Genomic DNA, 25,612 nt, shown 5'->3' on the forward strand with positions numbered 1-25,612 from the left:
CTTCAAATGTCAGTTTTATAGAAGTAGACCACACCCTTTCAAGGAAAGGAGTTACGTATGTAATTGCACAGTCTGTACTTCCTATTTTAACCCCCAAAGCACTTACTCAGATAGGAGTGTTTAACTGGGAAGAGAGGGGAAGGAAGTATGCCATTGGTAATCTGTGTGTTAACAAGTCGCTGATCATGGGGCTAGTGTATTTTCAGAAAAAGGGGCAGGAAATGGGAAGATTGACTGAAACAGAAAGGAGAAAGAATAGCAAATATTTCCCTGTTGTTTACTCCAGTGTTGTTTCTTGCTTTATTGTTGTCTAGACAATCTTCAAGGCTGGGACCGTTTTGTAGTTTTTGTTTGTATGCATATATATAATTGGAAGGGGGGAAACTACCTTTATCTTTGTAATCTCCTAATTTGAGCAATATTTTAAAACCCTTTAAGTTTTACTGATTTCAACAATCAATACTTGATTATAATTTTTTAGTACATAGAGGAAACAAAAGAAAACTGGTGAGCAGAGTTGATCTGAAGTTATCCTATATCCAAAGCAACTATACTGTTTTAAAACCAGCTTCAAAGCTTAAACCAGTAGCCTTCAATTATAAATTCTATATGAAAGTTAGACAGCCCTAAGGGAAAGTCCTGCACCTGGGGATAAACAGCCTGAGGAACCAGTACATGCTGGGGGCCACTCAACTGGAAAGGAGCTCTGCAGAAAAGGAGCTGGGGATCCTGGCGGACACCAAGTTGAACATGACCCAGCAACATGCCCCTGCAGCTAAGAAGGCTCATGGTACTCTTGGCTGCATTAGGCAAAATATCACCAGCAGGTCAAAAGAGGTGATCCTCTGCTCTGCTCAGCATTGTTGAAGCCACACCTGGTGTATGCATCCAGTTTTGGGCTCCCTAGAACACGAGAGACTGCTACTAGAACTTCTCTAAATCCCCATACTAGAACTTCTCTAAATCCCCATATTACTGACCAAAACCATTGTTAGCACACTTAGCCTCTCACAAAAACTACATCAATATACAAGGGGAAAAAAAAATGAGTATTTCATGAATAAGGAAAGCATTTATGGAGCAAGAAGGAGAATCTGGGTGTACCTGAGGAAACCATGTGTCATTGGGACTATCAGGAGGTGTGCATATAAAACCTGTAAACAAGGGGGTAAATATATGAATTTACTGGATGAGCAGAATTTACTTTTCATTACAGTATAAAGGCAGACAAGAATTCTCCTGCTCGGACTTTAAAAGGCTAGTAAGTTTATATTTTTTCTTCCTCCTTTTTTCCCAGCAAACATTTTCGTTCCCTTTCCTTCCTCACCCAAACAGTTCCTCCATCTTACAAGAGACTTGCTAAGCTGCTGGTTCCATCAGAGGATCTAGTTGTCAGTGGAAATCTTCAAATGATAGGTGCTCTGTTGAACTCCAGGAAGAGGTACCAGGCGATCCTGCACACCAGAAGCTTTGCATGCATATGTGCCAGTTAGGTTTCGGATGTACAGTGAGGTCTCCTGCATATCACATGATGCAAGATTACTAACATTATTATTGTATTATTGTCGCATTGTTATCGTATGTATGGACATATATATGTATCAATATATCATTCCATCTCCATCCTAAAACATATTGCTAAAATGCTTTTAAAGTGGGAAGTTACATTTTATAACATTTAAGTAAAATAATGTCCATTAAAACCTTCCATCGTTGGAAAAAAGAAGACAACCTATGTCTCTCATGAGTATACATTATCTAGCTTTGAAATTTAATATGTGTGGATTCTTCAGGCGGAACCTTCGTACCTGGAAAACAGATGTGTCCTGCAGCATGTTACAACTCTTTGGAGGAGCATTTTCTTATTCAAGTGTGTACAGTATTGGTATACTGCTAAAACTATGCACTTAATGAAGTGTCAAGTCAGAAATGATTTATGGATCCTGGTATAGTAAATTATATGCTTATTTGTAAATATAAATTACTTCCATTATTGCTAACACAAATATATGCATGAATACAGGACTACAGATAATAGAAAATTAAAGATTATGTATAATAAGTAAGTTTATGCATGTATATCAGGAAGAATAATAAAAAGAAAGGAAAAAAAAAAAAACAAGCCTAAGGGTAAGTCACCTTAAATACTTCTGTTGTCGTTGAAGATTTTGTTACCTGACAGCATTACAGGTAACATCTAAGAAAAGGAGAAAACATAATTTTGACAGTTTTTGGAGGGGTAGGTTGATTATTCATATATGGTTAGGTAACTGTTTACCAGTACTTCCAGATAATTACCAGTCTTACCTTTTGTCTGTACAAATTATAAGAGCAATTCAAGGTCAAACATTTCTTTTAGAAGTGCAGTTTAATACCACCGAAACTAACAGATTAATCCAAAGCAAAATATTTGAAAACCCTTTTTAACTTATTATTTTTTACTGATTATATCTATACAGGATGGTATCCTTTTACACCATGACTGCATGGTGTTTTTAAAATAGAGTATTTTAGGTTTCATACAATTTACATAACATATACGTAATTTGTAATTCTAACAAGCAGAGGTAAATTTGTTGAAAAAAAATGTTTTAATTGCATGACCATTAAAGAAAAGGTGGGAAGACTTTTTTTTTTTTTCTTTCAGTAATGAACCCCTGCTTAAGGAAAGCTGAATAAGTAACATTTGAACTCTTCTTCCAAATTCTCTCTCTTTCAAGGAAAAAAAAAAACACAAATGCATGAATTATTTCACATACACACCCAAAAAAACACTCTAATGAAAACTGATAAAATAAACACATACACAACTTTATTTATTGAAGAATTCAACACAGTAATTTCTTGTTCATTCTGTTTTGCAGTGAGGTGTTAGAAAGCAGAAGAAGAGAGACAGAGAATAAATTACTATTTGGATAGGGATCACAGAAATTATCCCAAAATGTGGAAACAAGTAGACTACAGTTACAAGAAGTCTGTGAGTAGCACTGCAAGTGAACTAGATTTGATTCACTGAATTCAAAATATTGGCCAGTGGAAAGAAGGCGGCAAAAGCGGGCTGTAATTTTTTCACTGAATTAAAAAAATTTTTCTCGATGCCTCCAGAACAAACTCTGGCTGTCCAGTCAGACTGTCATGGGACAGAAATAATTACTGCATTCATTAGCAATTGCACACAAATATTCATACCAGCAAGTGAAGAGAAAGTGATGGTGGTCTAGAGGAAAAAAAAAATGCTTATGAAGACATTCTAGGCAAGGAATTAGCTCTGGGAACAAGGATGGAGATTAGAGCAGGTCCTGGGGCTCAGGACACTAAACCTCTATGGCTGGCTAACACTGACTTGCTTTGTGAACATGTCGAGTGATTTTACTTCTCTATTCCTCACTTTCTCTGGTCTTTATATAGCTGTCTTTATTACAGAAGAGTGCTAAAGAGACCAAGAAGCTAAGTACAGATTTTAGGCTGAAAGATAATATACTACTGTTACTCTTTTCAAGCTCACTTCAAAGGCTTGCTAAAGGAAACTGTCTGCTGAGAAGAATTACTGAAGGACAATGTAGCTACCTGCAGGAACTTCTACTCTACAGCATTCATGTTGCTCTAACTATGTGAATAGCACCCATTCCTGGACTTGTGTTGTAGACGCTGAAGTCATCTTTGTGAGTGATGTGCAACTTCCAAGGGAAGATATGCTTCTCAGAGGGCTTGCTCCTGCTCTGAGACACCATGAGCTCAACATCCTGATCAGAGAGCAGCCGGATCAGATCACCATCAAGGTCCCGGTAATTCAGAACAATGTCATCTTGGTCAAACTCCCGCCTGGAAGAAGAAAAATTGATTGATTCCAAAGTCAAGGAATGCCTGGGAGGTGATGCCTGATGAACAATATACTGGCAATCTAATTAATTCTGCTAAAAGTCACATTAAGCCTTGGGTGTTTTGGCATTATTGATACAGCTAGTACTAGAAATCATACAGCTGCATTCATGCTGTGCTGTATTTAAGCTAAGAAGCCTGTCAGAACCATCTGCAGTAACTCCATACACATAGCGTAATTACTCTGTATGATAAAATCCCCATATATACAAGTTCACTATAGTTACTCCCCAATTTTGCCTACTTATGGTTGCATTTTTTGAGGGGAGCGTAGGTTAAGGAATGGAAAAATATTGACACAGGTGTTCTATTACTAATATTTGATGTTCTAACGTTTTGATGTTCAACACTAGCTTAATCTAATTCAACACTAGTTTAATGGATGTTATAAGATGCTGTCCTGCATCCTGAAGAAGTATATTAGACAAAAGATCCTTGCTTGGGAGCATGGTTCTGATCTTAGAACAAGAAATAGAAATTTCTACCCAGCACAACTGAGTTGGAAGTACGTAGTATACAGTACTTGCTGACAATCCCAGATGGCTCTTGGCCAAGACAAATTACAAATTCTTTAGAACACTTCAAAAGAGTTTCACATTCAAAACAGGGTGATGGCCAAGTAGAATGTACAAAAGCTAGGACTGGAAGGAACTTGACAAATGTTTAAATGATATTAAATATACAACTACCTGCTTGCACTTACCTTATCAATTCCATGAGATCGTTGAATAATGGAATGCTGCTCAGGTCCTCTTCCACTGAGATATCCCTGTAATGAGAACAAATCTAATCATTGCATATCATGAATAGAGAACTATTGGCATCTCTTCAGCAGTAACCTGGAAGACTATTTTATTATTACCTGATAGTGCTTACTGTCTCATCATGGTAATAACAGCGCACTTTATTCACTGTGTCTTCCTGCTGTGGTAAATCTTTTATGATTTTCACAAAAGCACATGGGAAAATCCCAGTGGTATCATTAACTGTTCCCTGGAAAGACAGGAAGGGTTGGAATGAAGAATGCCACACCATTTTGGCCACAAATTATACGTTCTGGAATTCAATTAATTTCCATGGAAACAACAGTATTTTTATTTATTTATTTTTGTTATATGCAAGAATATAAAGGCTATGGAAGTGACCTGATGCCACCTCCATAGAAAGATTATACAATTGTGTAGCCAAATAAATACAAGGCATAGGAGTGAAACTGCGTGTAAAAAATGAAAGTCAGATGGTTACTAAGAAAGGCTATGGTCTGTGAGCAAGCAGAGATATCATATCAGCAAACACACAGTATGTTTTCCTCATCCTTTTTCAGAACACTGCTGCATTTCCTATGCTCTCTGTAATCAGGCTGACATGTGTTGTGGTATGAAGCATGAAGTATACAGCAACTCACCCCGAGGCAAGAAACCAATTAATCACTGAAATGGAGTTTCCGTCTCCTTTCTGAGGCTTTTTTTTTTGTGTTCTAATCACTTCTAAAGAATTCAAAAACGTTCCAGTGCAAGCAAATGCAGAAGAAAACTGAAGTCTAACAGGCTGGAAGTTTGTAAGCTAAAACCATCATGGAATGAAACAATTTCAAATTTGGAGTCAAGGATTTATTCCTGACAGTGACACCTGATTGTGATACAGTCTCCTCTTGAAAGAAGGAGAAAGATCCCAAGGACTAGGATAGCCCTTCCTGCTCATGTATTTCAAGGTATGTAAATAATTCAGTACCACTATCACAGTCTTACCTCCAACCAGTCTTTGTTTACTCTGCTGAGAAGATAGATCAAGTCTCCCTTCTTAAAGCTGAGCTCTAGTTTATTGGTTCCAGAAAAATCAAATAGTGCCTATGGAAAGCAGCAACACAAATTATTAATTCATAGAATTATAAATGTGAATCTTTCTTTCAACTCTGTTCTTGAGATGCACAGAGTATAAACCAGCAAGACAGTATGCACTTTGTCATCACAGATTTACTTCTAGGGCAAGGTCATATATATGACTGGAGTCTACAGTTCTCACAATCTCTTCTCCTACTCAGCACACACAAAATTGCTTTGTGGGAGTAGTGAAAGCAATAGGATAAGCATGGCTCTGAAAGGGCTACACCTAGTAGTGGCAAGACATAGAGCACCAGAGAAATAAAGACATTGAAAACATGTAAGAGCAAGTAAGCCAAGAGAGCTGAAGACAACTGGCAACTTGAAAACATGACAACTTGAACTCCTGAGAATCGAAAAAATATGTATTATTTCTGGTTGCAGTGTTACAGCTTTCTGATTTGCTGCAAAATGTCACAAAGAGACGTAAGTCTTAGAATTGGTGTGTCCTAATTCAAGAGTAACTAACTGTTCTTTTTACATCTAGTGTTCAGGCCTGTGTGCTGAACTGAGCGCTTTGGGGAAGTCTGGGAAACTCATGTGTAGTTAAAATGGAACTTAGATGCCCCCTTCAGGAAAATAAATAAATAAATAAATATTAATAATAATAAAATGGAGGTAAGCACATACTACCACCTTAACAAGATGTTCTTGAAAAATTAAAATTGCTGAGTTATCAAAAACACACATTCCCCCCATTGTCCATCAAGAACACAGCAGCCATTTAAATGCTCTTATAAAAGCAAAAATGAAAAGCTGTTCCTTATTATTTTGTGTTGAGATGGCTGTTTTGGTCTTATCAATACCAAATTTCAGAGCCTAGTAAGGCTCTCTTTACAGTTCTCCTAGTAAAAAACAAAAAAAAACAAAAAAAAAAAACAAAAACAAAAAAAACAGCTATCACGCTAGTAGTTCATATGTCTATTTAATAGCCCTTTCAAAAACCTTTCGTCTACTGAAAAGTTTTGGTGGGTAGATTAAATATTAACAAAAGAATATATACAACCCAAGAGATACACCTGATCCAAGAGCTGCTATCATCAGTGTAAAAACAAAACAACATCAAGGCAAATGCATGTTGTTTATTAACCTTACATGAAAATGTCACGTGTTCCAGAAAGTGAGTCTATGCTCAGACAAGTGTAGTGGTTACAAGGCAGTTCCACATGCTTAATAAAAATACAATTTACAGCAAAAGACAGGGTTATAGGCACTTTTCAGTAGAACCCTTATGTTACAGAAATTACTAAGATGCCTCACCTGCAGAGCTTTAATACATATGCTAAAGTCAATGAGACTGAAGCTTCCGCTTGCTTTAAATTCAGTTTATGGGTATCACTATGTGCATGTGGACCATTTGGCAGTGAGTCGTACATGTCTTTCAATTTTGAACCTACTGTCATTCTGACTTCACAATGGACCTCCTTCTTATTCATTTAAGGAGGAACAGAACACTTCCTTCCATCCCTTATTTCATTCCCTATTGTGAAAGACAATTGGTTTCCTGTGCTGATTTCACTTTCCCTTCCTTCCCCAAGCTCTAATTAGAAAAAGACATCTTGATCAAAGAGATAGCAGAGCAAAACAGAATTTTCTCTCCTATCCTGTGACAGGTTGTGCAGAGTACTCACCTCAGCCCGAGGAGTTGCCACCCGGTCCAAAACAGGCAGTTCGGCTGAAATGCTTTTACTGAAGACAAAGGAGACAACAGGGAGGTATATTTGTCTTTCTAGTCATCAGAAATACTACATGATCAATACAGCATTCACGTTTTCATTATATACAAGGCAGGCAAGCCGCAGATCACTGGAGGATCACTGCATGAGTGTGTGCAGCATTGAAGTAAATAGATATGGATGGAACAGCATTGCCCTAGTTCTCTGTTTCAGTGCAGAGCAGCAGCAATCTGATGATGTCTGCTGCTGAGAACAGATGCAATTTTCAATACAGCCAGTATGCCTCTTCCACAGCATTGCTCAGTCCCCTTACTCTACCTTCTGGGCAATTCTGTTTCTAGCATTTATGGCACTCTGTTCAAAATCTGCCATCACATATACATCCAGAAATGCATGCACACATGCAGGTTTTGCACAGCTTGTGATAAGTGAAAAGGAATCATGTCCATCTTTGATGTGCTGAAAGGAGAACTAATTTCTCTGAAGGGTAATGAAGTAAAATATCTACTTAGCAAAGAGGTGCCAGTGCTGGTATGTAGGATAGGCCCCTGTTTAGACAAAGGACAGGAACGAATTAAATATTCAGTTTCATTTAGTGTCTGGAACATCTCATTGATTCAGTGCCAAAATTCATGTTGACTTTAGTGGTGCAAGCCTGTGTCCTTAAGTTTGGCCTGTATATTCTTCAGATTATAATAGATATTACCATTCAAGGATTATCAACAGATAGAGTTAAAGAGCATTTTTTTAAAAAAGCAGGCTATAATTCCTCGATTTTGAATTTTCCTTTTGATGCAAATACCAGCTATGCTTCAAAAATTTTAGATTTTTGTAAGCAAGAAATAGCATGTTTTCATTCTCCCCCAGAGATGCTCATATTAGGATTTCATGGATTCACTCGGGAAACACAGTGGTGATTGTCAGCTCTCTTTTCTCACAAAACTGGACAGCATCTCTTACATCAAGCAATGCTGAAAAAAAAACATGTCAATCGCTTACACACGGCGTGTCCGTGGGCGAAGCCGTCTCAGTCTTCTAGGCACCTGTTCACTATCAAAATCTGAGTGGTAGAAGAACAGCCGTACCTCTTCATCCATCAACACCCAAGCGGGTAGGCAGAGTAGGTTCTGTGCCAAGAGCAAGTAGGAAACAGAGTAATAACAGTGGGAAAGATCAATTCTCTATTTATTTACAAGTACCAAATATGCATCTCTGACCTCCAGGATCATGAAGGATATTCATTACCGCCAGAAATCTCCCTCCTCTCCCTTCTCACTCAGCAGGACAAGGCTGAACAGCTGACAGTTTCTCCTGTTTACTCTTGGAGTTGGCCAATGTATCGCTTCACTCTTTGTGCACCTGATTTACTGCAGGAGTAAATTATTCCTGGCGTTTCCCTTCAGAACATGCATGACTGTGGAAAGTGGGCAACCTTGAGTACTGGAAGACTTGACCTGTGCTTCAGACCATTACTGATTTAACATCAGGGTTTCAGTTAACCTGCACACAAATAATTTCTCTCCTTGATGTTGCTGGCTGTCTTCACCAGGGAGCAGGTATATTCAGAAGTCCATCCCACCTTGCTAGTCTCCTACGTGCACTTGCCAAACTCTGTATTCCACACTTACTTAACCCCGTATTCATGCAACATTCTAAGATTCACCATTTCCTCATACATCTTGGTTTTGTTTGTTTGTAAGGCTATCTATCCAGATATGAAGGCAGGGAGTCAGCGTTTTTGAACGCTGTACTCCAGCAGATCCCTACAGTCTGAACAATCTGGTGACTAGGACTGCAGATTGTCCCACAGTGCGGACACTGTGTCTTCCAGAAAAATGGTACAGAGAGAAGCAGGTACCCAGGGCTACATCAGTAATGTGTCTCTCAGCTGATTGCAAGGGGTAGTTTTCTACAGTGCTCAGTGCAATCTCTACCCCCAGGAAGGAAGCTTTACCTTCATGTAGACATTTAGGATAGGAATCCTGTTCTCTGCAATTTCTTTTTTGGCCCCAACATAAACCTTCCCTAGAAAACATTAAACCAGTGAAAGTTACTAAAGAAAAAATAAGAGGCTGTCACAGAAATGAAGCAATCAAAAGAAAGTAGGATCTCCAAGAAAATAGGTATTATCTGAAGGATTTTAGCTTTCTAAATGAATTTTACCACATGTGGAGCTTGACTTCTCCAGCTTCCACTGCTGGGAACTAATTCCCGTCACAGCTAGAAATCCTGTGTACTTCCATACAATGCACTCCTCTTAAGGACGGCCTGGGACTGACAAAGCTACTAATCACACAGATTTGGTACTCGCAGCTTACCTGGCAATATGGGGAGTGTGCAGGTAAAAGGGCTGTTTTTGCTCTCTGCCCCATATCTCTCCTCTAGTTTGGTGTGCAGGGCATAGAACTGACGATAGCGTCGGAAAATCAGGTATCTGCCACCACTTTTAATCTTTACTTCAATGACAAACAACTGAAACAGAGAAGGGGGACTCAGGCTGACATTCAGACTTACAAATACTTACAAGAAGAAAATGAGGCATACAGTAGGCAGTGCTCCAGTGGTGGGAATGTTATTTTAGGGGCAACGTGAAAAGCAATGCTTCAGTTAAGCATCTGCACAGTCAAGTGCTAGAAAATAACAAGTTAGCACCAGACAGTGTGGTATATGCATGGGTCCAGCTTTCCCATGGATCATGTCCCTGTGGCTGCTTTCTATCACATGATCTTAAAAGAAAACCTGGAATGACTAGATGTTACTTTGTGCTTACGTACCTTCCCTCAGAGGAGCAAAACATATTAAGGAGGTAAATATAAATACTGCCATTTGAAATAGAATGAAGACACTAAAGAATCAAAGCCAATATTTTGTATAGTAGGATGCTTTGAACATCCATATCTATAGACAGAAGTCTAAATGAGTTGATTTTCAGACAAGAAAGCATTCATACTTCTCTTTGACTTGTAAGTACGCAATTTTAGAAATTATGGTCAATGTAATCTGACCAAAAGTAAAACCATATTAATAATAAAAAAGTAAAAATAAAAAACTTAGTCCTTTCACTTCTAATGATCTCCCTCCAACTCTGATAGTATTTGTTATCTCTCACCAAAATTGTTTTGCCCTAAAGTAGCCCCTGATTTCCAGGCACTGAACTGTGATTCATGTTGCAGCCATATCGTTTGGAAACATAAAGGCAGGGTAACAAAACTTCACTACATTCCAAAATAAAACCTGCATACTTCAGTGGGAAGCTTTTATGAGCAAAGTCTCCAGCAAAAGAAGCATAGTCTGTAGAAGCTGGACTGAGCTGGGTTCATCCAAAGCCCCTCTTCAGAAAATCTCATATTGCTTTTCCCTTCTATTCCCGTCCTGTGTGCTTTTAGATGACTCATTGTAAGATCTAAATATGACATCAAACACACACTACCTTTTGTGGAAATGGCAACATCCTAACTTGACAGTACCATAGAAAAATTAAGCCAAGACCCTGCCCTTCTACCCTCTTTGAATTCCCTTTCCCACCCTCTTCACCAAGCTTATAGCACTCTAACAGGAAATAAATCAGAAGTTAGTTAAGAATTTAGAAACCAAGCAATATTAGAGGAAACCTCTGTCAGGTTTCACCAAGTAAAATGAATGTTTAGACTAAGTTTGTGGTAGACTAACCTCCTTTTCTGAAAAGTTAAGCACTGAGAAGCTTTCAGCACGGAACTACTCATTACAAAAAGCAGCTACACCAATTTAGCTGCGTCTTGCTTTCCACAACCAAACCAGTTACAGATGAGAGCATATAAAGACAAGATAAGTCTCCTTTCTTACATAGTAATTAGTAAAGCCTTTCTTTTCTTCTATATCTGCAATATTGGCTGAAACAGGTACATCATCTGGAAGCTGGTCAAAATCACTGTGAAGCAAAAACAAAAGATTTAAGTTACTTGTACTGTTAGCCTTTGGAGATATCTATGCCATACATAACAAAGATTAGGTGGCAACATTACAATATCTAGTGTCAAAACCAAGAGAAACCCATGGTGTCCTTCTCTTCCTTTGCGGGATGCTGAGTTCTGTAAATTCAGCACAAGCCAGGAACCTTTGTGGGAACTCTATGAGCATGAAAAACAGCCCTACTGCTGCTGGGTTTGCTAGAGTAGCAGGACTACAAAACAAAAGTTTGAGCTGGTAAGCCTTTCCTGATATATGTGATCAACAATTTATGCATTCTTAATCCTTCGTACAGCATCTAGTAGGCTTACAATTACAATTCGGTAGTACTATTTCTTATTCTTAAGAAGATTTTTATATACCGTGATTTATGCTGTTACTATTACTGTGTTACATTAGGGAATAGGAAACAGATCTGAATAAAGAGCTTGTTGTGTTACATGCTGTAGAAACTGTCAGCATAAAGGCAATTCGTACAAATGTTATATTTTATGTGTAAAATGTATATGATGTAGTTTGTAAATATAAAATAAGAAACAACAGAAGGATAAACACAAACAGAAAAAGCAAAGAAACAAAGATATAATATTGTTCTATATCATAACTAATGGTTCCTGCACCAGCTGTCAAAATGTTGCCAAGTTTTCTTGTAAACTTCACAGTAAGGTAGACCTTAAAGTTGTTTTGGAGAAAGAAGGAATAGCCTAGCAAATATTTACAAGTAGACCTTCCAGCCACAACAGATAACCTGAAAGAAGCACAAAGATACAAGTTTGAAAACGTCAAAAGTGCATGGAGGAACACATGAAAGTGGGCAGTGTTAGAATGAGCTTTTCAGATTCTTAAAAGTGAATATGAACAGGTTGCATTTGAAGGAAAAGAGAAGGGAGGATCCCTGAAGGAACACCAAAAGAGAAGCCATATGACCAGGCTCTCACATTTCTTGTCTATATTGTCCATGCAATAAAACAGCATGGATTGGCAGATGCTTTTTCCTCTGAGACCTCCTTCTTGGCACAATATCTTTGACAAACATAAGACATTCACCTTTGCTTCAATCTTATGTCATGTTAGAGTGCTACTTATATTAACATTTAAGTAAAAAGGATCAAGAATAAGATAGAGAGAAAAAGAAACTGCAAAAAGGATCCACTAAGGAATGCCAAGCTGGAGTAATGTTACATTTTTATGATCCTACAAAAAAACACAGTAGTTGGCTTAATTTATTCTGCTATAAGAATATCCCAAGGAGGGGTTTCCACAATGTGTAGCCTATCAGAAGAGCTGAAGTAATGATGTAAAGTCTTGCAATCACTTGTTCTAGGAGGAGAATAGCATGAATCAGCACCACCCACAATACCCTAAATACCAACACTTACTGTGAAGAGGGATGTGGTTATGGAGATCAAGAAATACAACTAGTCATATCACAAACACTGATAACCAAAAAAAAAGCGAGAGGGAATCGGTTGACAGCTATAGAGGACAACGACTCACTGTTGTCCTAGGTGGTGAATATTGCCCAGAAAAGATGAAAGAAAATCCACTCCAACTTAACAAATGTTCTGCTCCACGCTAAGAAACCTAATAGTCTGGAAGCTATGATAAGAAGCAGCCTGTTAGAACCATCAAAATTAAATGCACAGATCGTAGCAGTTGCATGGAGGCTTGTGGGAGGAGGGACAGACATATTACCTCTTTTCTCGCAGCTGTCGGGGAAGAGACATGCTTTTCAGCTTCCTAAATCCAGATGGCTAAACTCTGTTCCTCTGCTTCTTAGGCAGTTCTTGATTGAATGGGATGAGCCTGATCAAAGCATTTCTCCCTGTGTGAATCAAGACTCCTCTGCAAGGCCTCAGAGATCTTTTTTTCCGACGTTTCAGTGTCAGTTTCTTCTGTACTTCCCCACCCCCAAGAAATTGAGGAAGTACTAAAGAAAAAAGTCATAAAGAAAGGCTGTTTTGTGATGTCTGTCATGTATCGAAACTGCCACAGTTGAGAAATCAAAAGTCCAACAAAAAGCAGAAACTGTGAGCCATTGTCTGCCCCTGCAGAGAAATATTTGCCTCTGGAAAGCCAATATGAGTGGACTCATCAAATTCTGTTTACCCCAGCTGTAATGACTCCAAATACACAGCTACACTAACAATGCTTGTAAGCTAGGATGAATACCTCTGATCCCTTCTTAAGCCTTTGTGATTCCCAAGGATCCTCCCTTCCATGGACCAAGAGCCAGGAGTTGGAGCTAAAGAATAAATTTTCATTAGGGAACAGAAAGGATGGTCAGGAAATTCAACATTGTCAATCACATGGATACCAGGAAATCAGGTACAGGAGGTTAGGAAGTTAGTTCTGAAGGATGTAACAGTACAAGTAAAACATGAGTCCTTCAAAGAGCAGAGATCTTCTCAGTTTCATATGCTCCAAACAATCCACATTTGCCACCCACAAAGACAAGGTGGCTCACCCAAGGAGAATCCTAACTGCTCTGCCCTGTACTCAAAGGGTAGTGATATAGCACTTGTGTAACATCAGTTGAAAGTCTTTCAAGAAGAATATGAAAGGAATAAAGTGACAAGGAAACCATAATTTCCTAACACTGTGGATAAGTTGCAGCATATCTCATCTGCTTTAGTCAAAAAGCTGTCATGTGCAGTATCTTTGTCTCCACGTTTCCGTCTTTAACTTTCTTCCATTTTCATGTTTGGTACATGTTTCATTCCTTCTCATCCTTCTGCTGTCAAGCACCAAAAAAAATATATCTGAATGGAGCAAAAGTCAACCAGCATCCTTCACCATAAAATTCTATTGACAATTGTAATCATCAGACTTAAGAGTAAAGTTCATTTTACTGCATTTTAATGAAGTAAATTCTTCAGCCATCTTTTTCCTGTGGAGAATGGAAGGCATTACAGAATTTGAGAGGGAGTATAGTGTCTCTTGATCAAAGAGAACAGAAGTCACAAAATTCTGTACTGTATTTTCTGAGTGATTTGCTACTCTGTGCTATCCATGAAGATTTAGCAGAGTAATTTTAAGATGGTGATGTTGGATATAAGTATCTCCCTAGATCTTCACACTCTGCTGTGTTTTTCATTTTCTTGATGAGGCCTGCTAAATGGTCAGTTCTCATGTAACCTGAAGGCAGACTCATTATTCTCTTTCCTTTGCCTTGAATGAGTGTGACCATAACAAAGTTTTCTAACTGCAATCTTCTTGCTTTCTCTTGACATTCGGAAAGAAATAATAAAAGATCATCTTCACCAGAACTCTTAATCACGAGATCAGTATATATGAACTCATGAAAATTCAGAGGGGCCCTCCTGGTGTGCAAAAAGATTGTGGAAGGCACAAGAACCAGGTAAACTTTAACAGAAGAGAAAGGTGGGAGTGATGCTTTTAAGATCACTATTCATATTAGATGGATATCATAGTTTTGACAAGAAAATCATAAAAAGGATATCCTAATCTTTTCAAATCTCTTGGAAGATAACCTAGATATAATGCAGATACATCTTTTAAGAGACAGCGCAAAAATACTTTCCCAGTGTTTATTTCTCTTTCCAAGACATGGTTTTCAAAGAACAGGTTGATAGAAAACCTCATAGATAAATTGTCTATGCAACTGCTTTGCTGAGTAAAAGAAACAAATTGATTGAAGTTCTTTAATCGCACGTCTGTTTACTAGAGATTGTAACCAGTAATAACACTGTTCTGACAGAATAATGGTAAACTTGCTGTGAAAGTTCCTGATCTGCAAATAATTTTCTTGTTCTGAACTAAAACAAGTCAAAGATCTTGTTTTCTGAATAAAAGGCAGATTACCACCTCAGAAAACTGGAGAGCTGACTTATCCATGTGTAAGAGAAAATAGGCATCCAGGTGCAAGAAATACTAATTAATTAATTAATTATGGGAGACTACTAAGAAAATCCTCAGATGACTGAATTATGAGCTTGTGCTGACATAATTACATATTTTTTCCCAGTTCAGCACCTACTATATTATTTTGGCTGTGCCTGGCTGTGAACTGTGGAATTGTGGTCTTCTGTCTGATGTACATGTTGTTAGAATATAATTCTATAAGGATACATAAACACCTTGGAAGTCCAAGATTATCACCTATAACCAAACACCCAGAACAAACATGGAATATGGGGAGGTAGTTCCAAATCACTAAAGATACATGAACCACTAATCAAAGGAACATAATAAAATTCCTCAGCTGAATCAATTCTGATGACAGCACTACATACCACGTCTACTAGAGCAGCAGCTACTGTATAATTTTGACTGTGCACACCACTAAGCTCTAGAAAAATAACTTCTGTCTGATGCACCCATTCCTAGAAAAGTACTGCATAATTACATTCAATCACTAGTCATAGAGTGAATTTGTTAAGTAACTGAATAAAATGAACAAGAATAATATTGCTGAAAGATGTCTGGTCTCATCACGTAATAATCTGTAGAGGAAAGTATATTGCACTAAACACTGCAAGGGAGCTGAACATCAAACAGAAACACAAGCAGCAGAGTTGGCTTGCACAACACTTTCATTAACCTACTGTTTTCAGAGGATATGTGGAATATTTGTTTCTGTAGCACATGCAGCATTAGCTGTTGAATGTCTTTTCTTCTGTGGTTGCCTGATGCTGAGCTGTAACTGATCACACTGATTTGGGAAAAAGTGATTTGGAGTTATATTCCATTTTCCATTCATATTACACACCTATACATATTTTGCTTTTATGGCTACCATCAGCTTTACAGAAGGCTTTGATATACATTCACAATATTTTCAAATGCAGTCATGCTTAAACTCCGTATCATGTTAGCACATTAATATTGAATTATGTCTCTGCAAAACTTTTTAATAAAAGTTACATAAAATAAGCTACTCATGCCTGCCTTGTAATTGTCAATGTTCTTTTGCAGGTAGTGTTACAAAATCCTTAAAAGATAGCTGGTACAGTGGCAAGTAACAAAATTCTCTTTCTTGAGTATATGCTTTGAAGACAGATGAAAACAAACCCATCATAAACCAAACCAAAAAAAATGTTGTTGAAGTTGTCCTATCTTTCTGAACTTCTTGAAAAGAAACAAAGAGATGATAAGTTGATCTGATTGTTTTTATATTCTTCACCAGGTAATGGCTCAAACCATATTAGCTGAGTGCACAGATACTCTCCCTGTCACACTTTGAGTTGGGAGGGGAAAAAAAGCACGGGACTATGGATAAGTAGAACTTTGAAAATTTGCCTTGATTTAAAGCTGGATGCAGTTTCTGTGACTGCTTGTTAGGGGTGAAAAGTAACTGGTAGGAATTTGCAGAAAAGGACTATGATCATGCACTGCTGACATAAACATGACTACACAATCTATCCTGAACTGAAAAAAAATTTAAAGGTCAGCATCTACCACTCTTCCCTGACAGTGAATGTAATCATGTCATTTATATAATAAATTAGTACTCAACATGAATGGGTTTTACAGAGCCAAAAACTGAAGAAACAGTAGCCTTCTTTTTAAATTGAATTTTCCTTGGAATATCAAATTAAATCCTATAACTAAATCTCTTCTTTGCACCTTAATTGCTTGAATAAAACCACTCATGAAGGAATGAGTATTGCAAGACAAAAAAATAACCCCCCCAAAATGAGGTTTTTGTTTAGTCTTTCTCAGCTACTTGCACTCAACATTATCATTCTGGGTGTTGTTAGTTCAGAGTGCTATAGCCAGATCTTCACGGCTTTTCTTATGCAGAGCAGTATCACATGCAATATTGTGGTCTTCCTCTCTATGGAAAACAATTCTGCCTTTACTATAAATATTTAAAAAGATGCAAGATTTCTCTTGGATATAGCATGATCACTTGAGATAAAAAGAATTTGAGTAAGTCTTACCATAACAATAGTAACTTCTTGATGAGCAATGGGGTTTTTTGCTCTTGCAGAGCTCAGGTGGATACTCATGCCCAAGACTAGGATAAGTTAGAGAAATGGAAGCTCAGAGACAGCAACAGAACATTTCTTTAACCAGCTAGCATATGATTTCCAAGATAAAAGAGGCAAAGAAGGAAGAAAGAGGGCAGACACTGTCACTACTACTGTGTGTGACAGTAGTGAGCTGGAGGTAGACCAATATAGAATAGCTAACTACCAGCTTCAAAGCCTGGTAACCAGCTATTGCAGACACAGAAGCAGAATGGCTCCATTCAAGAACCTCTGAGAGAATTGTATGCCTACAACCATTCCTCCAAAACCTTAAAACATATTTCCAAGTGCACAGCAGCAGTGACCCTTTGTGGCAGGAGATTCTCTGTGGTTTAGACTCCTAATCTCTAGATAGTCAGAAATCTGTCAGTCACAGTTATTGCTATTCAAGGCAAAGAAAATTCTGCTTCATCTGTTTCACAGGTTCAAAGACCTGTCAAAATTACTCAAAATTTTTTTTCACTGAACTTTCCCAAATCTCAAAACAGGGTTAGGATTTGCTAAAATTTGTGCAGAGCTACATTCAAACCATCCTACACTGTTCCTAATAATTTCCCCATCCATTTGATGAAATCCTGTGAACAAATTCCTCTGACTTACTTTAGAAACCTTAGATAAGTGCTTTTAGTTAAGTGGAAGTTCTCTGAATAGACAATGAAGAGAGACCGGCACCTCTGGTCAGCAAATCAGACCTCAAGTGGGCCAACTCCACCTCTAAAGGTTTTATCTGTCTCCTTGGACTATACGTGAATTATAAAGTAGCTACATTCCTGATTTGGTCACCTCAGGTTCCTAAGGCTAGGAATATAAAACTGTGCCTTACTATGGACCTAGTTATTACTGGTATAGAGGTGCCTTCCCATTAGGGACTCAGTTATATTTGGATATGCACTTTTACACTGGTATAATTGTCTTTACCCTAGGGGAGTTGTACTACTTTAGCAACACTGATATAGTCAAAGAAGCACAATTTTCTGGTGCAGACATATCCAGTTTGCTTATTACAGAGAGTTTAAGGCTCATTTACTAATGATTCATAAACTGGGACAATATCCCCTAATAAAACTGGGGGGCAAGGGGATTAGAGATTAAGATAGAAAGGCGAGTGGAAAATGTAGAGGAAATAAACATCAGAATGCTGTGAATTTCAAAGTTCTGCTCTGCCAGTATTCCTCATAGTGTACACTTACAGCCTGCCTCACCTGCTGCCTCACCTGCTGCCATTAACTCAGCCTTTATTCATTGAAAGATAAACCTGCAGACTGGGTCCAGCAGTAACTGTACAAATAAGTAATCTGATTGCAAACCAGCTGCCAGTCTGTCCATTTCTAGCGCGGAGTTTGTGTGCCTCACACCTCAACAGGCAGAAACCTGCCTTGTAACGTAAAGCTGGGTCTAAATAAGAGAGCTCTCAATTAACTATGTTCAGTTCAGCCACTGGCTTGCTATGTGATTCCTTAATTCCTCAACATTGCCATCTGCAAAATGGGATTGACAATAAAACTTTTTTTTTATTTTTTTAATAGGGAGATAATGAGGAAAGAAAAAGGCTCAATAGAGCAATAATTCTCTGGGAAAGTCAGGTGAAAAGTGATAAATTACATATATCATCCTTAGCAACCCACCTGCACTCAAAATCGCCTACAGTTCAAATTGAAAATATAAGAAAATAAAAACATGCCAGTAATGTATGCTCTGATGCCAGGCCTTAGAACTTATTCCCAATCCATTACAAAAGAATGTAGTTGCTAAACTATCACATATCTTAAACAGCAGAAGCCAATGGGCCTGCCCTACTACTGAAAAGGAGAAGAAGAAAATTAAATGAAGAATAGCTTTCTGTCCAAGAGTGCTATCTAATCTGGGAATGCATCACCCTAGTTGTGGATTGCTTCAATAATCTGAGCCCAACAAAAGTAATGGGGGACTTCGAAGCTGTGATCACACAGTGATGTATCTTATTATATTCCCTGTCCACACATAATCCTGCTCTTTCCTGCACCACAGGAAGGCACATATGAGGCTTTGCTGCAAAATACATCAGCTGACTGATCCAGCTGTTAAAACTCTTATTAAACCACAGAACAATTTCCAAGCCCAGCTCACAGTACAGACATCAATATAGAGAACAAATGGGGAAGCATGCATCAAACCAGCATTGCTGCCAGATAACTCTGTCTTATGAAAACACATTCTGACTACAGAGTGAATGTGTATGTGTACATGTACATCTCCAAACAATCAGGCAAGTGTACACTTATGTCTCTTGGCAATTCATCTCTACATACAGATGGCAATGCAGTCTCCAACACATGTGCTTCAGGGCAACCTAGGACTGGCACAGCAAGGATTTTCCTGTTTTTATGATGTAAGGAAAGAGCCAAAACACACCCTTAGCTGTGACCTTTTCTGTAATAGTTTTTTCTGAATGACATATCTGCTACTAAGTTAGTATCTGAAGAATCCAGCCCTTGAATAGCTGTGTCTCTCTGCTTTAGTGCCTTTGCCCTGTCTGCCAGTCCTTTACTTAATTTTCCAGACTTCACTACAAACAGCTTGCGGAATCCACTATAAAATTTGAATGTAATGCCACCACAGTGTGTTTCTCACTGGGAATCAGACCACAGAAGCGTGGAAAAGAGGGCAGAAAACTGTATGTCAATAGCACATCTTCATGAGTAAAGAGGGATTTCCTTGTGAAAAGACACAAGGAAGACATTTTGAGATAAAAGGAAAAAGAGCAAGAGGGAAAAGGGATGAAAAAAAATCAAACTATCTTATTATTAAGACATAAAATACAATTCCTATCTAAACAATTTTATTCCAAGCTAGCTGGTTAGGACACCCTCAGATAAGTCTGCTGCAAACCAGTCAAAAGTGGAGGGGGATTGACGTCCTGTTCCAGTTTGTTCCGTTCCACCTCTCGCCTCTGAGTTCTGCTGAATGTGACATTTTTCCCTGGCGCCTAATACACAGAACTCTGCTGCTAATTTTATGCACAGACCTCTCATGCTGTGTAACTTGAGGCCAGAGTCTCCTCCAACAGCCTGCCAGCCAGAGTACGCACCCTCCAACATTCTTTCTGCTGCAGAGAAATGGGGAAAGGCAGGTGGAAATGAGCCAAACAAGCAACAAGCTTCTAAACTTCTCAGAGGTGTTTAGCTGATTTTTGGCTCTCTACCAGGGGTCTTTCTTCAGCTCTCCCTGTGCTGTTTGTCAACAGTCTAGTCCAGTGGATCTGACAGCAGTTACAAAGATTCACTGAACTCAAGGCTCTCATGAGCTTCTCCCCTTTTTTCCCATATTAGATTCTGTCTGGCTGCTGTAATACTAAATCAGGCTGCTGGCCGCAAGGCTTTTTTAATACTACAGTGATACAGAATAAGAAGTGATTACTGTAAGATCATAATCAAGGTTTTGAAGTGAAGATGGTATCTCTTTTTCTGCACCTTAGTTGATATCTCTGCATCTCAAAGACAAATTCTCTACTATACAAGGTTCTAACAAAATGAGAATGGTCAAATAACCTTTAAAGCCCGGCCTGATCATACTCAAAAGGGGATTGTACTGGATGTGTTCCCATTAACTGACTAGAAAAACTTCTGTGCCAGATACCCCTTCATGCTTCCAGCTAGCTGGACCAACTTTTGCAGAAGCTTTTTAGTGGAATCATCACCTCCCACAGTAGAGAAAGTATTGAATTAGATACATTTTCAATACTATTTACTTCTACCCTGGTGCTGATAATGCCAGAAGGAGAATACCCCATACCACTGTCTTCTCCCAACTCCATTTTTTCTTTCTCTTGACTGTATCAACCAATAGACACATACGGGAACTACAGGTTAAAAAGAACAAAGAAACTAAAAAACTAAACAAACAAACAAAAAGCCACCTTTGATAACAGAGTTATATCAATAACTTAACTGAAAACACTTTATGCCAGAACAAAGTAAACTTCTTTGGATGGCATGATATCATCCTCACTAATGTTTCTTTTGGTATAATTACATTGAACAGCAGTATTAACTACAGACCTGGTCTTAAGAAGGGAAAAAAAAAATCTCAGACCTGTACAGCAGATCTGCACAGCAAGTACTATTATGGCCCAGAGATCTAGCCCTAGCTGAGACTAAATAAAATCTTTCTTGAGAATTTTAGTAGAGTTATTTACTGGTGTTCAGCTGCAATAGAACATAATGAGCTTTGATGTCCGGACAATTTTCTTTGCAGTTCCTCTCAGCATGAAATATGTGCCTACGTAGAGAGAACAAAGGAGGAAAGACCAGGAAGAGAAACATAGTCCTTTATTCCGTATCTAGGATGTGAGATAAACAAAAGATAAGGCAAAGAAGTAATCTAATTCCTTATGTTATTCTAGTATAGCTGTCATGTTCACTGAAGAAAAAGAGGAAAGATACAGGCAATGGAAAGTGGGCAGAAAGAGGAACATAAATTAGTAAAGGGAATAAATTGGGATGTGTAAGAACAACCAAAGGTAAGGAAGGATTGGGAAGAATCCATTCCTCCTCTGAAGACATGCATTGCATTTCCAAACCTGACCCACATGTGTCTGACTATCTAATTTATGAGAGGCATGAAGCTGACCAGCCAGCAGGCTGACCATAAATTACTTCTCTTAGATAAGACAGGATGATTTACATTAGGAGAGAGGAAGAGAAAACTAAGGAATAAGAACCATGCCCCTTGCCCTCCTTGTTTGGCCGCTGCCTGAGATATACTCTGTTGGCCTCTAAAAATCTACAGGTATTCTGAGGTGATTATACTTCTTGCCAAGACCTGTCTGTTATAAAAACTAATAGATCAGAGCCTTTTTCTACTGCCTGACAGCACGGATGCATGGAGCAACTACACTTTCAGCTCCATGTTACCAGCAATTTTGCTGATCAGGCTTTGCTCAAGTCCTTTCATTTTCCTCTTCTTTCATATACCTTTCTTGCTTATCTTATTTCTCTCCATATATGCACCTTTTTTTTTCTTGTTTTATTTTATTATTCTCTGTATAGAAGTTGTATTGAGAGACCTAGCAGGCATCAGAACTCCAATCTCCATGGTCTGCTGCAAACACAGTGCAAGACCGTCCCTGCCCCAAAGAGAGAGTCTAAAAACAGTTTTGAATTATGTTCTCATTCTGTTGCTTTTGATCTGCTTGTTGCCATTCTTCTTACTGTTCTCCATTTTGATTTCTGACATTTTCTTTATATACCTTACTGGAGAAAGACTATTTTAAGAGGAGTACTGTTAGAGAAAAAGAATCATTATGAGGGCATTTGGCTAGCTGACAAAAAAAGGATTTGCCAGGACCAGGGGATGTTAAAGGCAGCTGCATGGACTGTACCTATAGGAAATGCCTGCACTTGTGTTTGTTTGGTTTAGCATTTTCCTGAGGTATTAAGATCTATATCTTGTTTCCTACCTGACTTTTGATTAAAGCACTTTTTTTGCAGTATCCACTTGATATACTGGAGGGCAGGGCTGCCATTCAAAAGGACCTTGGCAAGCTAGAGAAATAGGCCAACAGTAAAAATCATGAAATTCAGCAAATGTAAAGTTCTGCACCTAGGTTAGAAGGAGCGTGGGGATGGGTTGGCTAAGTAGCCAAAATAGGACCTGAAAGGTCCTGATGGAGAACAAGCTGAACATGAGTAGGTCATGAGAAATTAATTTTCTTCTCTAGTAAATGCTTATAGTGCTCTCCTGGAATACTATTGCTAGTTTTCAAGCCCCCAGAACTAGAGAAATATTGACAACCTGGATAGAAAGCTGCTTGAAACTGGAGGAGGAGGGGAAGATAGCCGCCATGAAAATGAATAGTGACTAAACTTACGCGCTGCACAAGCACTAGACCTGCACTAGTCTCATTAGCAATAAAGGTAGTTCTTCAGTTATTCTTTTGTCTTAGAAGTTTGGTTCCCATTTCTTTATTCTTGTTAGTGCTGAGGCCTTTAGAGCTTAAGATACTTACTGTAAAAAATAAAATAATTTATATAAACTTAGTGTGTCTGTCTATATATCTGGCATGATGAAAAAAAGGATAAAGAAAAATGTATACAACTCGAAATTGAACTCTTACAGCCATTGACTAGCAACCAATCGGAAAGGCTGCAGAGTTTTACAAATATAACTGGTTCAGACAACAAGAATCAGATAAGGTTAACACTTTCATCACATAACTAAATAAGTCTAATTAGTATTTCAGAGACATCATTTAAAAATTGGGTATAATTTTGTTCTCAGCTGCAGAACCCGCTGTTCACATGTTTGAATGGCAGACATAATACTTACCAGTCCACCTATGTCACGATGTAACTATAGTAAGAGTTTATGAACATCAGACAATTTTACATGGAAAAATATTTAGTTTCTCCCACTCTTAAATTCCTCTCTTGATTCCTCAAAGCAGACCTGTAATCCTGCTCTGGATACTTTCTTTCCAATAGTTCCTTAATCCATATGTTGTAGAAAAAAAATGAATTCAGAATGCATTTGCCTGCTTTGGCAATATAGTTCACATACTTACTCCTTCTGATGATTGTCTTATGCTTCAAAGCCTACCAGATTTAGCTAGGCTAACACCAGATACTCTACTTTTACATATAATCTTTTTTCAAATCTCTATAAACTCTTTGTTGAAATAATAGCCATCCAGCTGCTAAACCCACAAGATAATTAAACATTGTGTGAAGGGACATTTCTTTTTTTAGCAGATTTAATTTTTATCAAATGATTACTCCATCTTAATTTAAATAATAATTATTCAAATACTTTTTTTTTTAACCTTTTCTCACCTAAGTCCTTTCCTGGGCCCTAGGACAATGGAACAACTTGAAATGTTACTGATATAGCAAAAGAAGTGGGGAAAGGCAAGAAATGGTTACTGAAGGTTTTCAGTTAGGCCCTAGATCTGGCTTCAGAGGGACTATTCATAGTTAAAAAGTAAAACATATGCATAAGGTTGGGCAAGATCACAGTGTCTTTGGCACAAGAATTATTTCTTGCTATGAGATATGTAAGTGCAATACTTATGAAAGGCCCTAGTTACAGATGAATCTACAAAAACTGACGCAGTATAAAAACAAATGAGAAAGAAGCATCTAGGAAAAGAAACTTCTGGCCTTTTATAATAAATCTATTCTTCAAATAAATATCTGACTGAGTTTTCTTGGATTGATTTAGTCTGAGTCTGCATTTTTGACTGTACGTGTAAAATTCTGGTCAAAACATCTACTTTACTATCCACAGTGTTAAGAAGATGAGGTAGTCATGGTTAAGAATTCACGTTTGAATTAATGCTGCCACGCAAGTACAAAGACCTTATCTTAAACATGACAGTCTACACAAAAGACGTAACAGGCAAAAGAAGTTAACAGCTTTTTTTTTTCCACTTTTTTTTTTCTTTTTTTCCTGGAGTAGCAAATTATCTAGAACTACAGAAGAATATTTGCTACATGCTATTGATCCAATCAGGATATCCTTTTGCTTTGCAAAAGAAACAACTCTCTTAAATATTTACACCTTTGGATTTCTTCTTCCAAGCATCTGTATCTGCAAAAATCCCTTCTCTCCTTAAAATGAACTACTTATTTCTGTAAGCCGTTACTGTATGGTGTGCCACCATTTTAAGGGAGACTCTTAGCAGATGTTTTTGTTTTGCTTTCTCATCCTCAGGCTCCTTTTAAGGAGCTATTAGACTTTTAGGTTCCCTAATCCCCCAACTAAATTTATCAGCAGTTGATTGCAGCCAAGAGTTAAGCTAAATTAAACTTTGAAATCTCTGTACAATGTATCAGATGCACTTCTGGTAGGGGAGGTGGAGTAGAAAGCTCCAAATGTTCTGCTTACGAAGAGACATGAGAACCATGTTTTTCTCTCATCATTTCTCGAAGCTTCCTCAGATTTGTCAAGATCACCACAATTTCCCTGATTTTATAAAAGCAAGAAATGAATTACTGAAACAACTTGTCATTTACCTCTGTATCAGGTGTGCGCATGTTACACGTGCCTAAATTTTTGCAGACGTACACATTTTCCTCTACAAGTGTGTACATCATATTTCAAAAAGGTATGTGTACACACTTAGGTTAAGGCTGCATGCCTGCTTGAGACATTTGTTACAACCCACACACGTGCTAAACATGTATTTATCTATGTGTGTGTGTTTATGTATCTGTTCCCCAGTCCTTGTCCTCACCCAATCAATCATTCCCTTGCTTGT

The 25,612-nt window shown here is 38.1% G+C and overlaps 2 protein-coding genes across 2 annotated transcripts in view; one reads left to right on the plus strand and one right to left on the minus strand.

The window, feature by feature from the left end:
• Positions 1 to 3,541: 3,541 nt before the first annotated feature.
• NCF4 (neutrophil cytosolic factor 4) lies at positions 3,542 to 13,107 on the minus strand. Its single transcript, XM_035551979.1, has 10 exons — positions 13,076 to 13,107; positions 11,258 to 11,342; positions 9,754 to 9,907; positions 9,390 to 9,460; positions 8,435 to 8,562; positions 7,391 to 7,448; positions 5,628 to 5,726; positions 4,742 to 4,872; positions 4,583 to 4,648; positions 3,542 to 3,822 (listed from the first exon to the last, which is right to left on the minus strand). The coding sequence occupies exons 1-10, from the start codon at positions 13,105 to 13,107 to the stop codon at positions 3,594 to 3,596; spliced, it is 1,053 nt and encodes a 350-aa protein (XP_035407872.1). The 3' UTR covers positions 3,542 to 3,593.
• Positions 5,536 to 25,612, plus strand: part of PVALB (parvalbumin) — a 39,981-nt gene continuing 19,904 nt past the window's right edge. Inside the window, exons 1-2 of the mRNA XM_035552004.1 lie at positions 5,536 to 5,590; positions 7,373 to 7,474. Coding sequence (XP_035407897.1) covers positions 7,440 to 7,474 — 35 coding nt within the window. The 5' untranslated portion in view covers positions 5,536 to 5,590; positions 7,373 to 7,439. The remainder of the gene's footprint in view (positions 5,591 to 7,372; positions 7,475 to 25,612) is intronic.

The sequence above is a fragment of the Cygnus atratus genome, chromosome 1, assembly GCF_013377495.2.
Source record: "Cygnus atratus isolate AKBS03 ecotype Queensland, Australia chromosome 1, CAtr_DNAZoo_HiC_assembly, whole genome shotgun sequence".
Classification (NCBI taxonomy): domain Eukaryota; kingdom Metazoa; phylum Chordata; class Aves; order Anseriformes; family Anatidae; genus Cygnus; species Cygnus atratus.

Coding starts and splice junctions, on each gene's coding strand:
- NCF4 (XM_035551979.1), bottom strand. CDS start 13,107: ATGTCTCTTCCCCGACAGCTGCGAGAAAAGAG. Junction 9,461..9,753: donor CACACTCCCCATATTGCCAG/GTAAGCTGCGAG, acceptor AATGTTTTCTAG/GGAAGGTTTATGTTGGGGCC. Junction 3,823..4,582: donor GATCTCATGGAATTGATAAG/GTAAGTGCAAGC, acceptor TTCTTCTTCCAG/GCGGGAGTTTGACCAAGATG.